Genomic DNA, 17,390 nt, shown 5'->3' with positions numbered 1-17,390 from the left:
TCCACACTTTGCCCTGCGGGGCAGGCAGCCCCCGTGTGGACATGGGTCTCAGGTGGGGGCAATGGGAGCAGCAGGTGGTGCTGCCCTTCGCCACGCTGGCATCAGGCTGCATGGGAATGCGCTGCTGCTGCTGCAGCCAGGACAGCCCTGCCTCTGCAGCTCCAGGAGATGCAAGTAAAGGCCCTGCCACAGGCCTGGGGCACTGTGGTGGTGGTCCTGCAGCTGGGGGCACCCCCACTCCCACAACTGTCCCTGCGCTGGAGCAACCTGTGCGCTGAAAGCAATCTGTGGCCAGGGCTAGCTGATTGCAGCAGGACCTGGCTCCAGGGCCAAGCGGGCAGCCCAGGGCCTTGTTCAGAGGCAGCATGTTCAGGACATCCACGCAGCCTCAGCCCGCGCCCTTGCTTCGGGGGGGGAAAATGGGCCATCGCTGTGGCTCGGGCCCTGCCCTGGCTGGGGTCTGCTCCCATCTGGGCTGGGGGCAGCAGTGGGGCAGGAGGCCAACCTTGCACCAGTGACCGCAGCCTGCTCCTTGCAAGCACTGTACAGCCCCTGCTCATCCCCACAGCCCCTGGGCAGCTCGGGGGCCATGGCTGGGTCAGCCTGGTCCCTCCTCCCCAGAGACGCACTCATCTTGCCCCAGGCCAGCAGAGCCTTGTCCCTCAGAGGGGGAGCACAGGACCCCGGCCAGCCTGAGGGACCTGTCTGGATCCTCTGGGTGGTCCCATGGGCTGTGGTATCCCCAAGCCACAGCAAGCACATCCCGCACATGGCCTCTGCTTTCCTGTCGGGGCTGCGCATGGCTTCAAGGCAAACTGAGCCATGCCAGTCCCTTCACCATGCCCGCACCTGGGCAAGGCCCTCTCAGCAAGGGCAAGTGGGTGCCCTGATCCCCACATGCAGCAGCCCCTTCCCTGGGGCGCTTGCCTGGCAGTGCCTGTGCTGCATGCTCCCCCTTCTACTCAGCACCTGCTGTGCTGCTTGAAGCTCGGTGGGCCCAGGTGCCCAGAGAGGGCTGGGCAGATGGGCATGGGCCACCCCCAGAACAAACACCCACTGCCCAGGGGTGTGTGTCATGCTGCTGCCGTGGCCCTGTTGCATGGAGCTGCATGCCCGGTGTTTGCTGGCAGGTTTATAAATACCCTGTGCACTGCCCCAACACCATGCCCGCTTCTAGGGTCTGCCCAATATCTGACGGCAGCGGCTGACGACTGTACTGAAGGACGGTGCCCACTGGCTCCGGACCACGAACGTCAGCATGCTGGGTGCTCAGGCCTGTCTAGAGCCTCAGGCCTGTCCCGGAATGACTTTGAGTGCCGGACGGCAACGAGATACCCTGATCCAGACTGTTTTTGGTTGATGTCTTCTGGTGCTGGCTGTCCTTCGCTGCAACAACATGCATGACTGACAACGACGACCAGCGGGACCTACCCCTTCGGGGATGGTTTTAACATCGGATCCCTCCCTGCACCTCATCGGGGATGTGGGGGCCGCATTCACCACCAGCCGCCATCCACAGGTGGCCCACAGGGACTGGCGGCCTTTGCCGCGTGACTACGGAGACATCAAATAGTCCCGTAGGGACACCAGGTAGTGGGAGTCCAGGTGTCAGTGACTTTGCAATCGCGGTCCGTGCTGCCCGGTGGCACCAGCAGAGAGGGACTGCAGTGCCCTGAATGCAGTTTCCCTCCTTGACCCACGGCTGAGAGTGAAGGCTGAAGCCCTGAAAACACAGGCTTGGCTAGAGCGTAGAGCCACCTCCCAGGGCAAATATTTACCTGCTCCTGGAGCCACCGTGTTGCCTTAACGACAGGTCTGTCTGATCAGACTCACTGCAGCCACCCGTCCCAGGAGCCCCTGCCCAGTCCCAGCGGAGAGAGCCCCCCCCCAGGCTGTGAGAACAGGGGCACCCAGCCCCACTGCTGCCCTGGCGGCACCTGACGCAGGTGTACCCCACAGCAGGAGGCAGAGGATGGGTCAGGAGCCAGGCAGGGAGGGCCTAACCTGGTCATGTCCCTCTCTTCCTCTCACTTCTCGAGTCCTGGATGAACCATGGATCCCAGACTCCTGTCCTAGATGCAGCCTGTGCTGCAGACTGAGGGAGCTGGGTGGGCATCCAGGTCCTGATGGGTCTATGCAGTGATGGTGCCTCTTGGCCAAGATCAGAGTGAAACCCGTGCAGCCGGGTGGGCAGCCCTTGTGCAGACATGGTGAGACCAGATTAAGGGGCTTCCCCAGGTGCCAGTCCATGGGACATGAATGAGACCAGCCAAGGGCACCCCTGCCACAAGATACAGGGTTTGGAAATGAGGGACAGCTCGTGTGTCCCAGCCCTGCCCCAAGCAGGGCCGTGCTACGCCTGGACTGGCAATGCAGGATTAACTGTGGGAGAGGAGACGCTCCCTGGGCTGCAGCAGCCAGACGGACCCTGCCCCAGGCAGGCCCAGCCAGGCCTCAGTGCTGAAGTGGGGGGATGAGCTGGGGGTGAGCCAGGCTGGGCAGCACAGGGGTACAGGGAAGCAGGGGGCTTGCAGCATGCTGGGCCTCCCCACACACACCTCTCCCTGGGGGGACCGTGGGGTGCTGAGGCATACATTTGACTGTGGTCTTGCTGGAAGGGCCAGCTGGCCCCCCTGGCTGCAGCCAGGGAGATGGTGGCAGGCACCGATGCAGGAGCCATGGCCCTGTACAAAGCTGCCTCCCCTCCTCAGTGTGTCTGGAGCCCGGGGAGCAGCAGCAGGGAGGTGGCACAAAAGCCAGTGAGTCATTTCCGCCATTCACGTAGTGGAAAATCGATGTTGGGATGAGTGCAGGGGCGGGCTCATATCCGAGCACTGGAGCGTGTCGGGGGGGTGCAGAGCGGTCTGTGTCCATGAGGCTGACACAGAGGCCTGCGTCCGTGTGGGCGGGTGCAGCGGGGTCTGCAGTGCTGTGTGCGGCTCTGCATGTGCCCCCCAGTCCAGGCTGCCTGGGGGCGGCCAGCTCTGCTCCCCCCTGCGCAGCCAAGCAGCAGCTCTTCCTCCCGGCACGAAGCAGCACAGCAGGCCTGTCCCTTCTCAGCTACAGGGTTTCCTCAGTGGTGGAGAGACCCCCACGGTCCCACCCAGCACAGCATCGCTGCTCAGGCCAGAGGGGCACCGCTCCTGCCCACCAGTCCGGGCCAGGCTGCGGTGGCCGCGGCTTTAGGGCCTGTCGGTGCTCAGGCTCCTAAGCTGGATGCAGTCTGGATGGGGAAGATGCAAAGGGTTTGCAGGCAAACCTGGCTGAGGGTTTGTAGGCACATGGCGGTTTCCTGGGACCCTTTGGCAGTGCCTTGTGCCGGACGCAGCCGCTGGCCTGTGTGGCTCCGCCTGTCTGGCCTGCCCACAGGAAAACCAAGCAGCAGGGCAGGCCCATGCTGGGGTGTGCGCTGGGGCACGGCAGCCCTCCCTGGGGTTTCTGTAGGGACTCTCCGGGGTCACCTCGTAACAGCTACAGGAGTCAGCAGAGAGCCCGGTAGGGTAGGAGCAACTGAACTGCCAAGAGGAATCACAAGCCTGATGAGAGACCACGGGGCGAGGGGCAGGCAGGGCGTTACAGACCAGGTGTGCAAGCACCCGCAAGGTCCTGACTTCAGAGGGAGCCGCATGCTCATGTGCAGCCCACAAACTGCTTCGGGGTTCAGCATTGCTCCTGCTCCCATGACGGGCGGGGGCCAGCGAGGCCCTGAGGTCCATGCTGCAGCAAGGGCAATGGGCGGCGTCAGGGCTGTGAGGAGCCTGCTGCTGTCCCACGGAGGGGAGCTGCACAGCTGTAATGCCACCGCAGCAACGGGCGGAGACCTGCGCCAGACAGGAACTGGGCAATGCCTCAGCTCAGCATCTGAGCCCAGCAGAGGTGCGCGGGCAGGAGCCCTCCCACCCCATCCTGCCCTTCTCTGCTGTCCGGGACATACGAACCCTGCTTCCCTCTGACCGGCAGGGCAGGGGGAAGGGGTCTCGGGCAGGGGGTCTGCCGGGGGAGGGAGGCAGCCTGGAAACAGCCCCTTACAGCGAGAGCTCACCTGATCACGGGCTTGAAGGGCTGACACCGCCCTGCGACCTTCCTGCGAGCTGGCCAGCAAGGGGGGACAAGAGAGAGGGCCCAGACAGAGACCAGCCGGGTTCAAGGGACCTGCTGCTGCGCCCTGGGCTCAGCTCAGACCTTGCCACTCGGGACCAGCCCTCCTGCCTCGACCTGCCCTTTGAAGGAGAGAGTTGCTGCAGCTTCGCCTGGGCAGGACCCTCCCCTCCCGCAGCGCAGCCGGAGCCGGGCGTGTGGCCTGGCTCCAGCGCGGCCCTGCCCCACCTCGGGGCAGCGCCCGCCCCCCCAGAGCCGGGTGATTCGTGGAAGGACCTTTACGAGGCGTCACCCAGAACCGGATTCCCAGGCCTCGGCTCTGCTTGGTCGCTGGAGCAGGCATCAGGGTTGCCAGCCCTGCCCGGGAACGAGAGAAATCTCCCGACCCACGAGAGGCACCTGGGAGATAAATACTTGGGCATTGGTGAAAATAAATATTAAATGTTGAACCCGATTTGTACACGGGCGGGTTTTTTAAATGAACAGCCATGTGTCTTTGCCTTCAGGACCTCAAGTCACTCGTGTCCCTACGACGCAAGACACGGTTGGCAGCCCTAGCGGGCACGGCCGGACCGCGTGGGATCTGCATCGCCAGCCCGGCCCCGTGGCTCTCGGCCTGGGGTGTCGAACCTATGCCCGGAGCCGGGTGGCCTGCCCACACTGCTGCCACGGGCCCACGCTGGACCGCACGCGTGGGCCCATCCAGCCTGCGCCCAGCCCGTCCCAGCTCGGCAGGAGCTGCAGTGCGGCGGGGCACGGGGAACTGGGGGGAGCAGCTGCACACAGGCCTGTACCCACGTGACCCTGGGGTCAGTGCACAGGGATGAGCCAGGAGCCCTGGGGCAAACCCCAGCCCCGTGCGCATGCGCGCGCCCCCACCCTCCCAGCAGGGGGCGCTGTCGGCGCAGCTCGCGGGCCCCTCCGCACCATAGAGACGCGCACCGCCGCGCTGCCCAACGCGCCCCCACACCCCCTGCAGAGGGGCCACTATAGCCCCAGCGCGCGCGCTCTCCCCGGCTCCCTCCTCCGCGGTGCGGAAGCGTGGCAACGTCACTTCCTCCTGAGATAGTTTGTTGCCCGGGTACGGCGTCGGGCTGCCGGTTGCCATGGGGATGAGTCAACATTGCGCCAAGATGGTGAGAGTCCCGGACCCTCCCCCCCACTTTCCCCCCGGGGCTGCGGGCTTCCCCCGGCCGTGCCGGTCCGCTTCGCCATGTGCCGGCGGCCCAGACAGGGGGCTACCGGGGTCATTAAGCCCAGAGGAGGCCGCGTCCTTCCGTCCTGTGTTGCAGCCCCGGCAGCGACCGCGCCTCGGCAGCCCCTTGGCGACGCCCTGGGAGGTGCAGGAGCCGCCGCGGGCCCTCGGCCGCCGCCGCAAGCCCGAGACCATCCGCCTAATCGGCAAGGACCTCGTCCGCGACCTCGTGTAAGGCCGCCCCCGCGCCGCCCCGCCAGGTCACCCCGGCCAGGCGCTGCAGGTCCCGCTGCGGGCAGGATGCTCCGCTTCCTGCCTCGCGCTGTCGTGTAACGTCCCTGCGCCCTGGCGAGCACTTGTCCTGTCTTCCCTCACGCGTGGCTTCATTTTCTGGGAGGTGGTGTGTCCACGAGTGCTTGTGGATCCCAGGGGCTGCAGCTGGTCCGTTCCTGCTCTAGACCCTGGGGCGGTGATCTCCAGAGGTGCTGAGCAGGTGCTTGGCCCTCCCGCAGATCAGACCCCGGTGTCTCAGGCTGGGCTCCCAAATGTTGAGTCAGCCCTGACGTCAGAGATCACTAATGCTACCGCCACAGCCCGCGCCCCACTTCCCCCCCATTCCCGGTGTTGTGACTACGAACCCTTCTGTAAAGCGTCCTGGGATCCCATCCAGCAACGCTGTGGCTGCAGTGGTTGTTTGGCAGGTATCTATGAAACGAGTGAATGCATGGTTGAAAGGTGACACACGCACATAAAATTAGTAATAATCTACTCAGTCCATCATCCTGACTCTCTGAGAAGGGCTTGGCGCAGTCTTTCTAAACCACTTGTACGTCCCCAGGTGTCCGAGTCATTTGTTCCTGATGACCTCTAAGGGGAGCGGGTCCAGAGTATTAGCCCCGTGTTCAGCTGGGGAAACGGGGGTGCGGGGAGCCTCCGTGACTCTCCCCATGATACCCAGCCAGTCAGTGGCAGCATGGGAGCCACGATTGCTTTGTCCCTGGCCCCTTGTTTTGTGCTCGTGCAGAACCACGCTACCTCCCGCGCAAACATGAGTGTCGTTAGGGGCCATGGAAGGAGCGACAGGGTCCTGTTTTTGCCTGTAATGCAGTTTGTGTGCGATACACTGAGGTTCTTGGTTAGGACAGCAGCCTGGTTTTCCCAGGAGACACCGTATACTTTGCAGTCTTAACAAACCACGATGTAGTTGTCATCATTTGTATTACTATAGTCCTTAGGCATCCGCTTCCAGGGCAGGGCCCCGTAGTGTTAGCCTCATACCAGCACAGAACACAAAGGCACTGTGCTAGGGATATGATGAGAGACAACAGGTGCCTACAGGCCATCGAGAGATACAAGGAAACAAGCGGTCCATAGGAGGGTTTGGTTAGAAAGTTAAGGTTGTAAGGGACCTCAGGAGGTCACATCTAGTTCAAACTCAATTCCAGCCAAAGCTTTGTCTAGCCGGGTTTTGATGGAGCTTCCACCTCTGGGACAGGGCTCAGCTGTTTGACAGTGTGCAGCATCGGTGATAGCAGGTGGTGAAGATCATTGTGTTGTGCTGAAACCATGGGGTGTTGGGACCCCAGGGTGATGGGAGAGCTACCTTTGGAAGAAAACTCTGAATGTTGCTTTGTCTCCGGAGCATTTGACCACATTTTTCCAAGGGCTGGATCATTCCATGCTGTGTGTGTTGTGACCGAGTAATGTCCTCGATATTCAGGGACCTCTCTGCAGGCTCCTGCTCTTTCTGTGACCTTGAGCTGCTCTGAGAAGGAAAGCTGAGCCCCGATGCAGGTATCCACAAGTAGGGCCTGGCGTAGCTTAGCGCATGGCAGCCTGGTGCTCATCTCCCTGGGGTTTCTTTTTCTCCTCTCACAGGCCTGAGGGACTTTCTGTGAAGTACCCTTTGCCACTGTCCACATTACTGAGGCTGGGCACTTCCTGTGTTCATCCCTGCTGACTCCTCACAGTCTTGCTGGGGCTCCCATAACCCCTGTCCTAGGTTGCCCAGCAGGATCGACGCTCTAGGCAGGAAGAGGGGCAGTTTCCAGGCTTACACCTGGTTCAGGGAAGGGAGACTCCATGCCACTGACTCAGACTCTCTCCATGCCTGTCTTCCTGTTCCCAAGTGTTCCAGCAGAGAGACCGCCAGGACAATGTCTCATCCTGAGCCGAGAGGAATTCCAGCGCATTAAGGAATCATCCCGGGTCCTGACCAAGGAGGAGCGTGAGGCCAAAATGGCAGCCCTCAAAGCAGAAAAGGACACCATTACAGTAGGAGCCTCCTTTTGCTTTCTCTGCACTAGCTGGTTTCGAGGCAGGGTCTAAGGTGTGGTTTGAAATGGTGGCCCTTTGCCAGGGCTGAACTGATGGGTAGAGGACCAGTGGGTAGGTAGAGGAACTGGTGGGTAGAGGACCATGCCTACCATGGGAGCCCCCATGGAAGGCATATCGCAGTGCCACATGTGTCCCAGGGGGCTGTCCTTGACGTGGGCTATGCAGACGGTCCTGCCAGAGGACCTCTGAGCTAGAAAGCAAAGCATGGAACACCTGTGATGGTGGTGGCCCTCTTGAGACCCTCCCCACCTCTCCAAGCCTCAGCTTGGCTCCAGTCCTTGCTGTGTCAGGCACAGCAGGATTAAAGCGTCTCACTCAGGAGCTGGGCTGTCTCCTGCAGCAGACGCTGGCCAGGCGCATCCCCCAAAATCCTGTTAGTCCCTGGCCAGTGTGACAGGATGCTGCTGGCCCAGGGTATGTGAGCAACTTGAAGCTTGGGCTGTAATGCTAATCCAGCCAGGCTCCCTGAGTTCCACAGTCTTCTTGCAGCCTGCTTCTCTCCTCCAGGCTGCAGTAACTGAGCGCAAGAAGGCCATGAAGCAGAAGTTGATTCAGAAGCAGAAGGAAAAGCTGGGTGATATGGAGAAGGAGGCCCAAGAGCGATCTCAGTACCTTCTGCAGCGAGCCAATAGGATGCGCTTGGAGCAGGAGGATGAGATCAAGGAGCTCAGCAAGGTGGGCCACAGGCACTCTGCTGTCCAGCCTGCTCTCTTACCTGCTCATCTCCCTCTGCTGCCCCTTTGTCCCAAGGCATCAAGTGAAAGGCAGGTCACTGGTGCACCTGCTTCCATTGGGTTTGGGAATGGGCTTAATTAGAGCAAGCAGGGCATGGACCATGGTCACATGCAACACTGCCTTGGATGGATTCCAGTGCAGAGGGGAGCTGGGGGATGAATCTCCTTAGCCCAGGACTTTCACTCTCCACAGAGGACCCTGTGGTGATGGTACAATCATGACATACCTGCCAGGAACTGGGCTTTGTGGATCCCCTCCCAGCTTATTGCAAAGGCATCACTCACCAGTGAGGGCTACAGTCACTCCAGTCCCAGCTGGATCAGGACTGCCCACCTCCAGGCCCAGCCTCCTTAATCTAATTCCCACCCCTGAGCCCTACACTCCCTTTTGTGCTCAGTGGAGATGTGCAGACACAAAGAAGAAGGGTAAGTGACTTCCCCAAGGGCACATACAAAGTCAGTGGCAGAGCCAGGAATAGGTCTGACCCCTGCTCACCACTGGAGTCATAATGGCCCTGTGTCTCTTCCTCCCTACCTCCTCCTTGCTCCAAGTCTGGGTCTCTGCTGTCACTGAGTGCATCACAGACTCGGCTGGCTCTCTGCCTGTGCAGCTGATCCTGAATACAAAGTGCCACGCCATTCGTGATGCCCAAATCTTGGAGAAACAGCTGATTGGGAAAGAACTGGAGGATGAGGAGAAGCGCCTAGCCCAGATGATGGAGGTGGAGTGTCAGAAAGCCAATCAGGTGCAGGAGGAGCTGGAGCAGAAGAGGAAGCAGGAGCTGATCCGGTGAGCGGGAAGGGCCTGCCCCAGTGCTGCCAGGCAGGGGTTTCCTACACTGTGCTGTGCACAGGCTGTGGGGCCTCATGCAGCCCTCACATGGAGGCAGAAACAGGCACCTCCCGGGTCAGCCTCACCTATTTGGCCATTAGAGGGTAGTTCTTCAGTCCAGCTGGCCTAGCAGGGGTTCTGCTGGCGGTGGTGACTGGGGCCAGCAGGGAGCTGTATGCATAAATTCTTGTGTCTCACCCCCAGGGGGAGGCGCCAGCTGGTTGAGCAGATAGAGAAGAACCAAGAGCAGAGGGCCTTGAAGGCTGAACAGCAAGCCCAGGAGGCCCAGGAGATGCTGGATAGCCTGAAGCAGCTGCAGATGGAAGAGCTGAGGGTATGGACGGCACAGGCAAGGAAGGGGAGGGTTCATTCTACCATTCCATCAATGTGGGCTTGGGCTCACCTTACCAGACACACGGAGCTGCACTGCTGTAAGCCCAGCATGCCCAAAAGCAGAATTGTGTCTCCAGTCCCCAGCGTCCCACGAATGCCATGCAGCAGGAATGCCCTTCACACCCAGTCCAGGGGTGGTCTGGCAGGTTCATGCTGGGCAAAGCACCATCATCCATCAGAAAGCTGCCAGGGAAAAAGAACAAGGATCCATGCTGGGATGTCCCCTGGCCTCTCTCATTCCCACCCACTTGTACCTTCCTCAGGAACTGGAGCAGAGGCAGGAGCAGCAAAAGAAAATCCAGGCTGAGATTAAACATATCAATGATGAAAATCAGAAGCGCAAGGAGCAGCAGCTGGAGCAGGAGAGGCTGGCTGATCAGCGGGTGCTGGAGTACCAGAAGCAGAAAATGGTATGGTGCAGGGACAGGGGCCTGCAGAACCTGAGTAGTGGCTGGAACATCCTCTGGTTTCAGCATCTCTGGGCCTGGAGGAGAACACGAGAGAGACCTGTTTGCTGATGTGCATAGGCAGCACATACCTCTACATGGAGCAGGGATTCTGCTCCTGGACCTTTGTTCAGCAGAGAGCAAAGGCAGGTTGTGTTGGGGGAGAAGGTCTCTCTTTTTGCCAGCTCCTGCAAGGAATCAAACAACACTGTGTAAGTGTGGATGTGGGGCTCTGCACAGTGTGATCCGTGTGTGCAAACATGGCGTGTGTATATAACACCATGTGCATGCATGTTGCACATATGAAGGCTGTGTAGGCAAGTATGTGACACCGAGCACTGCACTTAGGAACCTATATGTGAATGCTGTGTAGGTGGATGTGACACAACACTGCACACAGGAGCAGTGCGTGTGAGTGCTGGGTACATGTGTTTGACACTGAACACTGCACATAAGAGCACTGTGTATATGGGTGTGTAACACTTTGTATGAATGCTCTGTGTGCACCAGTGTGCGAACACTGCATACATATGTTAATGCTGCACATGGCTGTGTGTGGCTGCTGGGCACACGTACATATGACACTGCCTGTGTGTGAATGCTGTGCATGCATGAGTAACACAGCATATGCACACGTGTGATGCAATGATGGCTCGGCCCATGTGTGCTGGTGCTTCGGAGGGGTCAGTTGGTCAGGGTGGTCCAACAGCTCATGGATCTGGGCTGTGTTGTGTGCAGGCACGGGAAGCAGAATTCGAGGCTGAGCAAGAGAAGGCCCGTCGGGAAAAGGAGATGGAAACGGCCCGCCTGAGGGCCTTGCAGGAAAGGGCCTGGGACCACCAAGAGGAAAAGGTAATGCACTTGGCAGCATCTGCCCCATATTCCCTCCCAGCCTCTGGCAGCTGGGGACCCAGCAGAGCAGGAGGGAATTACACCAAGGCACCCAGTAGGAATAATGGGGATGCTTCCTCCGGAGCCTGGGTGGAGGTAGAGCAGACTGAACCCTGGCTGGAGCCCGAGGGGTGAGCAGGACATGGGTGGGGTACATGATAGCCTGACCTCATGGTGAGGGCACTGGATCTCCAAGGCAGGCAGCAATCCCTGGGCTTGAGCCAATGAGCTCCAGTGAGCCCTTCGGTCCAATGAGAGCATGGAGGGGACAAGCAGGGGGCAAGAAACTCTCTGTGTTTCTTTTACAAGAGGTGAGTGGCTGAGAGTCCCACTTCAGTTCCCCAAAGCAAACAGCTTCCCTAGTGCCCAGGTGCAGCCTTCTCTCTTGCAGTGTCTATGGCTTGTCAGCTGTCATGCCAGGATCACTGCAAGTTCCTCACTCCACTGGCACTGCTGTGAGGGTCAAGGTAGTTCAATAAGGCTTGTGGGGAGATGAGGGAGCCGTTGGTAAATCTGTCCTGCTGCTTTGCTGAGCCAGTGCAATGCAAAGCAGCCTTCCCTTGCTTGGCCATGCACAGAGAGGCAGGTGAAGATATCTTGCCCTTGCCCTTTCTCCCAGAAAGAGCCAAGGAGCTTAATGTGAGCCCTTCTGGGATCTTCTCCCAGTGTGAATGGAGAATCCCAAAACCCCCGGGGATGAAGGTCCTGACGAGGTCTTCTGTGGATGTCATAAGCAGAGAATCCATGTGCCAGGAGACCATCCATGTGCACAGCCCCGACAGCAGGCACAGCCCCCAGGCCATCTTCTCTGCTGAGCAGTGATGCCTCTCATCCTGCCCAACAAAGCAGGCCAGGCTAGGAATGAGTAGCTAAGGGAAGTCACTCTTGCAGGCCTGACAGACTTACCCCTGGGCTGTGACAGGGCAAGGGCCCTCTGCTGTGCTATTCCTGAGAGGCCAGCTCGAAAGCATAGCCAGGCCTGGCTGCTGGCGGGGAGTAGGGCTTGGAGGTAGGAGGCAGGTCTGCTGGAGAGCCAGGGCAGAACTAGGGCTGTCTGCACTCCCAAGAAGATGGAGCCTGCTGAGCTGCCCAGCTCTCAGTCCCCTGTGTACCTAGCTGCCTGCCCCACACAGGCTCAGCAGTGGAGAGGAAGGATGGTTGAGTCCTGCCACCAGTCGCTGGCCCTGAGGCCTGCCTTGCTCCTTGGCTGGCAGCTGCAGGTCCTGTGAGCTCTGGGACTGCTGTGTGGCAGCATCTGGCCCCCACAAGGTGACACACACCCAGCTCATGTGTCCCTGTAGCTTGACCCAGCTCAACTCAGTTTGCATCTAACATGGTGTCTGCAGCTTCCGACTGCTGGCTTCACCCAGGCTCTGCAGGTCAGCTGGGTTTTTCCTGCTTTGCCATGGAAGCCAGCACTGCACATGGACAGGAGGTGGAGGAGAGCCCATTCAAGTCTACGTAGCCCTAGAGAAGCCAGGCAAAGGCAGCCCTAGGGTCTTAGGTTAGCTCCCTGGTGGAGAGTAGGGGCAGCATCTCAGCTTAGCTCCTTGCTGCTTCCCTCCCGGCAGGATGCGCTCAGGGCCAAGCGGAACCAAGAAGCCAAGGACCGTGAGTGGCGCCAAAAGGAGAAGGAGGCTGCACAGAGGAAGGCAGAGATGGAGGCCATGCTGAAGCAGGGCTTACTGGAGCAGATCGCCCAGAAGGAGCGTAGGCTGGCTGTGCAGGTGCAGCGGGACCGCAGCGAGTTTGAGAGGCTACTCAGGTAGTATAAAGCACGCAATGTAGTCCCGACAGGGCAGCAGGGTCAGAGGCACTGAAGAGTGTACCTGCGGGGGCTGGGGCCCAGGGCTTTTCCCAGTGGTTGAGAGTGGGGCTGGGGGTTTTCCCAGTGGTCAAGGGTCTAGGGACAGGGACTGGCTGGGCAGGCGAGTCCTGTCCCCTACAGTCACTGTCAGCAAGCCGGGATGTATGCAGTGTCCTGGAAGGGCTTGAGAGCCCTGGGCAGGTTCAGCACTGAAGAGGTCTAGAGAGGTGAGTAGGTGCAAGGAGGCTTTGGCCTGACAGCCTCCCTCTGCTCAGCACTACAGTGCTCTGAGGCCCCTTTGACCATTCTTTTTCCAGGGCCTGTGCTTGGGGGCTGCCTGGTCACAGGCTTTGCCCTATCTCTGTTGAGTCCTTCATTCTGATTGGGGTGAGGCGCACTGGGGGAGGCAGTTCTGTCTCCACAATCCAGGCTTTGGGGAATATAGGAAATTTTTCTGCTTTTGGGCTGCTTTGTCCTGCAGCAGGGGGAGCACAGAGCCAAAGCCAGGTAGGTGCTCTCTCAGACTGTGGTCAGACCTTGGCCTGCACTGGGTCCCTGCCCCAACAAGGACCCTGCCAACCTATCTGGTGCATCAGGCCTGCCCTCTGCAGCTCTGGCTGAGCTTGGGTCATCATCCTGCCAGCCTGCAGCTGGAGAGGACAGGCACTGCCCGTGCACGGGGCTGGGCTGGACCCTGTCACCAGTCCTGGCATCTCCCACAGAGAGCAGCAGGAGCTGATAGAGAAGGAGCAGAAGCACCAGGAGGAGAGGGCAACCCAGCAGCTGATGCACGCGAATGAGTTGCGGCGTCAGGTGCGCGAGCACCAGCAGAAGCTTGTGCAGGAGAGAGCCATCATCTTTGAGGAGGGCAAGCAGCTGAAGGAGGAGACGCGCCAGTGCAGTGAGCGCATTGCAGAGCTCAAGAGGCAGAGGATGGAGGAGCTCAGGTCAGGGCCTGGACTGTGGAAGCTCTGAGGGTTGCTGATTCTGCACAGCTCATACTGTCTGTCCCTTTCCTGCCCCTTCACCATGTCTTGGGGCAGGCTGAGGCTCTGAAACTTGCTGGGTGGAACTGGAGTAGGGCAGTGGGCCCAAGCCATGGGTTGGGGAGGGCAAGGCAGCTGCAGCAGGGCTGGTCAGGCCAGTGGTGAGAGCTGGTTAGAAGGGCCAGAGGCAGTTCACTTTACTGTGCCCTGAGCTTCCCTTCCTGCCACTTACTGTGAGCCTCCCTTCTGCCCTGTGCACTCCCATGCTCACTGGGGGCTGGGTCTTCCTGTGGGAGCAAAGCTGGAAGCTGGGGTCAACCACTGCCTTCTGGCCTCTGTGTTGTGATCATAAAGCTGCCCCAGGCAGCAGGGCCCTGGGGAGAGGTTGGAAGGGTAAGCTTCAATTCTTTAGGAAGGAGCCAGTTTTACCGAGTCAGCCTGGGGGCTGAGGTGCCAGATGTGTTGCTGGGCCCCTCATAGCTGGCTCCGGGCCCTGGCGTAGCTGGAGATCCCATGGTGGGTGGCCCCATACCGTGTCCTGCTCCATGGCAGTGGTCTGGGTCTCTTACCAGTTTTTTTTCTGTTTCCAGAGCCACTGGCCTCCCTGAGAAGTACTGTGTGCAAGTGGAACGTAAGGCCTTTATGAATCCAGCTGCTAAGTGCTGAGGGTCTCCACGCACTGCCCAGCGTACTCTGGTCTGGCCCAGACTTCGAGGGGGCCACACGTGGCCTCCCTCCAGCCTAGGTTGTCTATTTTGTTAGTTCACAGTGTTTATGAATAAAGCTATTTCTGGAGCGGCCATTTCCACTGCTGTCACTCACCTGAGCCAGCCTGGCATGCAGAGCGGGGAGCTAGCTGGGACCCCTGCTGCTCCACACTGCACAGTCTGCCCTGGTGCATGGAGTCTAGGCTCTGGCCCACTTGTGCTCCCCAGGATGGGGGTCTGAAAGTGCGTTCGTGTCTACAAAAGCCTGTCCCTTCATGTCCACAGAGAGTCCTAGCTCTGCCAGGCTCCTGGATGTCTGCTGAGTAAGGGGGATTGTTTCCCTGGGCCAAGGTCCATAGATGTACATCAGTGTAGATGTTAGCTTCTTGGTTTTTGGGGCAGGGCCAGAGCAGCCAGTCCCTGGTGCTAGGGAGCACCCTGCCCAGCTCCCCATCATGCTTCCCCCTCCCCACTGACATGTCCTGCATGAAGAAGCTGCTGGTGCCCATCAGGCAGCCTTAGCTCTAGAGAGGAAGTAGATCAGAACCGCTCCCCTAGAACCATTGCAGTGCTGGAGGCTCTGCCATGCCTTGGTTGTGAGCATGAGGCTCTCATCTCTGCTCCTTATGTTCAGCACCACCAGGGTGCTAGGGGACTGATTGTCACAACACAAGCTGGGCTAAGAGCATCGGTAAGCTGGCTCTCCTGCTGTAGCTGTCCCTCGTGGAGGTGCTGATAGCAGCAGTGCAGTCAGGGCTGCTACAGGTTTTCCTTTGCAGCCTGCTGCTTAGGTTCTGTCCTAGAAAGAGCCCGCAGTGGCTGCTGAGGATGGTGAGGAGTGCCCTCGTGGACCCTCTGGGTGTCAGGGCAGTAAGCTGTGGCTGGGGACCAAGCATCCCAGATGCTGAGGAATCCTGGAGCATGGCTGGGAGCTGGGGCAGCTCTCGCACCAGCCCGTTAGAGCAGCTGGGCACATCCTCTGTGGCAGCTTGGGGCACAGGTGCATGGAGAGTGCATTCTTTTGGCATCGGGGAATGCTGCTCTGGGCTGCAGGCTCCACCCTGGATGCAGCCAGGCGCCAGCTTGTTTCTCTAGCTCAGCCGTCAGCTGATTCCCAGGTGCTGACACCAGCTGGGCAGTGCAGAGTCATCCCAGTTCAAAGTCAGCACTGTGGAGCTGTGAGATGGCTGCAGCCAAGGGGAAACCCAGTTTTCCCAACCTCTGGAGTAGCAGCATTCCCCCTGAGAGGGGCAGGCCTTTGTAGCAGGGGGGAATGTGCAGTTCACCTGTGGGAGTGGGACTGCCTTCAGTGAAGCCGTGTGTGGGGAGGAGCGGGTGGCGGGCTGGACTCTGAGGAGTTTGACCAGAGGGAACATAGCCAGGCAGTGCCTGCCAGCGTGGACTGTGGGGCCTGGGGCTGAATGTCCCTTGGGCCAGCTAAGGCAATGTGGGATGGGCTTCCAAACCCTTGTGGAGCCCGTGCCCCTGTTGGCTTCCTCCATCGCTATCCCTCAGAGTACTGCCAGCCCAGAGCAGCCATGAGGTTGGAGCTCTGGAGAGTGTGTGAGTGAGCTCCCAGAGGCTCCAGGCAGTGCTGGTCCTGGGGTCCACAGGCACCAGGGCTACGAGCTCCCATTCCTATGACTATGGCCAGGAAATGTGGCAGAGAGGGCCAGTGCCGCAGCCTGCCAAGCCCTGGGGCAGAAGCAGCACACACAGGCCATGCATCTTGAGATCCAAATGCGACGGCTTGGTGGGTGCCCAGCCAGGACAGGCCACGGAGCTCCGGTGCATTTCTCTGCACAAAGAAGTGTCCTGCGGCCAGCCAGGCAGCAGCTCTAGGAGTGCAGGATGCTGTACACCCTGCCGTACCCATGGGGTGACATTGTACAGTGGCTAGAGCTGTGCCTATGGGAGATGACGGGCAAGTGGTCTGTGTGGAAGAGGAGGTGGCACCACCTGAGGAACACAACCATGGCTAGTGGGTGAGAGTTTCCCACGCACCGGGTGACAATGATGAGCGTGAGGTACTTAGATCCTGCGGCCAGGGAGACGTGTCTGACGCAGGCCTGTGTGGATGGAAAGTTGCACCGTTTTCAAAGAGGGAGAAGGACTCAGCACTGGGGACCAGCTGTTTCAGTGAACCTGCTCCAGGGATGGATCTAGGTTTTGAAAGGAGGGTGCAGCTGGTGAGGTGTGTCACCACATATGGAATGGCACACACTGCTCTCCAGTTAAACCTAACCAGAAGCTGTGCTGATACGCTGGGGGCTTGGGGCTGGATTATTCAGTTTAAGATTGAAGCAAAAACAAATAGTACTTCATTGGAAAGAGGTCACAAGTCTGCAGGGCTGTGAAATAGGAGCTTCGCTGCCAGGAGCAGGGTCCAGGCAGCAGCACAGCAGAACAAAGGCTGGCTCAATCAGTGGGAAATCAAGACCATTCAGAAAGGAAAGCGGCTCTTCGACACCTGTGAAATGAAGAGTTTAGAAGGGATCAGGGAGATGAAAATGCAGTGAAGTGACGCCCTCAGCGCTGCTGGGCTAGAGCTGCCAGGCAGCTGGTTTAAACTTTGGGAGGTGCATGTGCACCCATGCTCCCCCCAGACCTACCCCTGAACTGCTTCATCTGTCCACTCCTATCCTGCAAGGAGGGAAGCGAGCTCCCGGGGGTTTTATTCCTGAATGTGATCAGGCAATGACTGCAGTCTGGCTTCTCCTGCAACACCGGAGCAGAGAGATGGAGCGGCAACACTGGACTCTGCTGCCCCACGTCTTCTGTCCTTGCCTGAAGTGGAGGAGCACCCCCAGCTCACTTGGAAGCGGTGAACAAGGTGGACCTAGTGGCCTTAGGGGGCCAGAGGTGCAAGCTGTGCTTTGAGGCTGAGCTGGCCTTGCCTGGCTGCAGGGTGATTTCCTGGAGGGCTCAGGGCAGGTGTTTGGGGTGTAGGGCACAGGCTGGCCA

At 59.6% G+C, this 17,390-nt stretch overlaps 1 protein-coding gene across 3 annotated transcripts; it reads left to right on the top strand.

Annotated features, from left to right (window-relative positions):
* The first annotated feature begins 5,019 nt into the window (after positions 1-5,019).
* Positions 5,020-14,515, top strand: CFAP45 (cilia and flagella associated protein 45). 3 transcript variants are annotated; one of them, XM_090054206.1, is made up of 11 exons: positions 5,023-5,234; positions 5,391-5,524; positions 7,423-7,567; positions 8,138-8,305; positions 8,976-9,154; positions 9,401-9,530; positions 9,853-9,999; positions 10,774-10,887; positions 12,498-12,691; positions 13,456-13,680; positions 14,310-14,515. In XM_090054206.1, exons 1-11 carry the CDS (start codon positions 5,205-5,207, stop codon positions 14,383-14,385), a joined length of 1,542 nt encoding a protein of 513 aa, XP_089910332.1. In that variant the 5' UTR covers positions 5,023-5,204; the 3' UTR covers positions 14,386-14,515. The 3 variants fall into 3 exon arrangements, with proteins under 3 accessions (XP_089910333.1, XP_089910332.1, XP_089910334.1); XM_090054207.1 differs by lacking the exon at positions 13,456-13,680 and having other exon boundaries at positions 5,020-5,234; XM_090054208.1 differs by lacking the exon at positions 5,391-5,524 and having other exon boundaries at positions 5,024-5,234.
* Positions 14,516-17,390: the final 2,875 nt, after the last annotated feature.

The sequence above is a fragment of the Crocodylus siamensis genome, chromosome 6 (genome assembly GCF_052110815.1).
Source record: "Crocodylus siamensis isolate JL-2025a chromosome 6, ASM5211081v1, whole genome shotgun sequence".
NCBI lineage: Eukaryota > Metazoa > Chordata > Crocodylia > Crocodylidae > Crocodylus > Crocodylus siamensis.
Note: the sequence above shows the minus strand (reverse complement) of the source record. Positions and strands in the feature narration are given on the sequence as shown.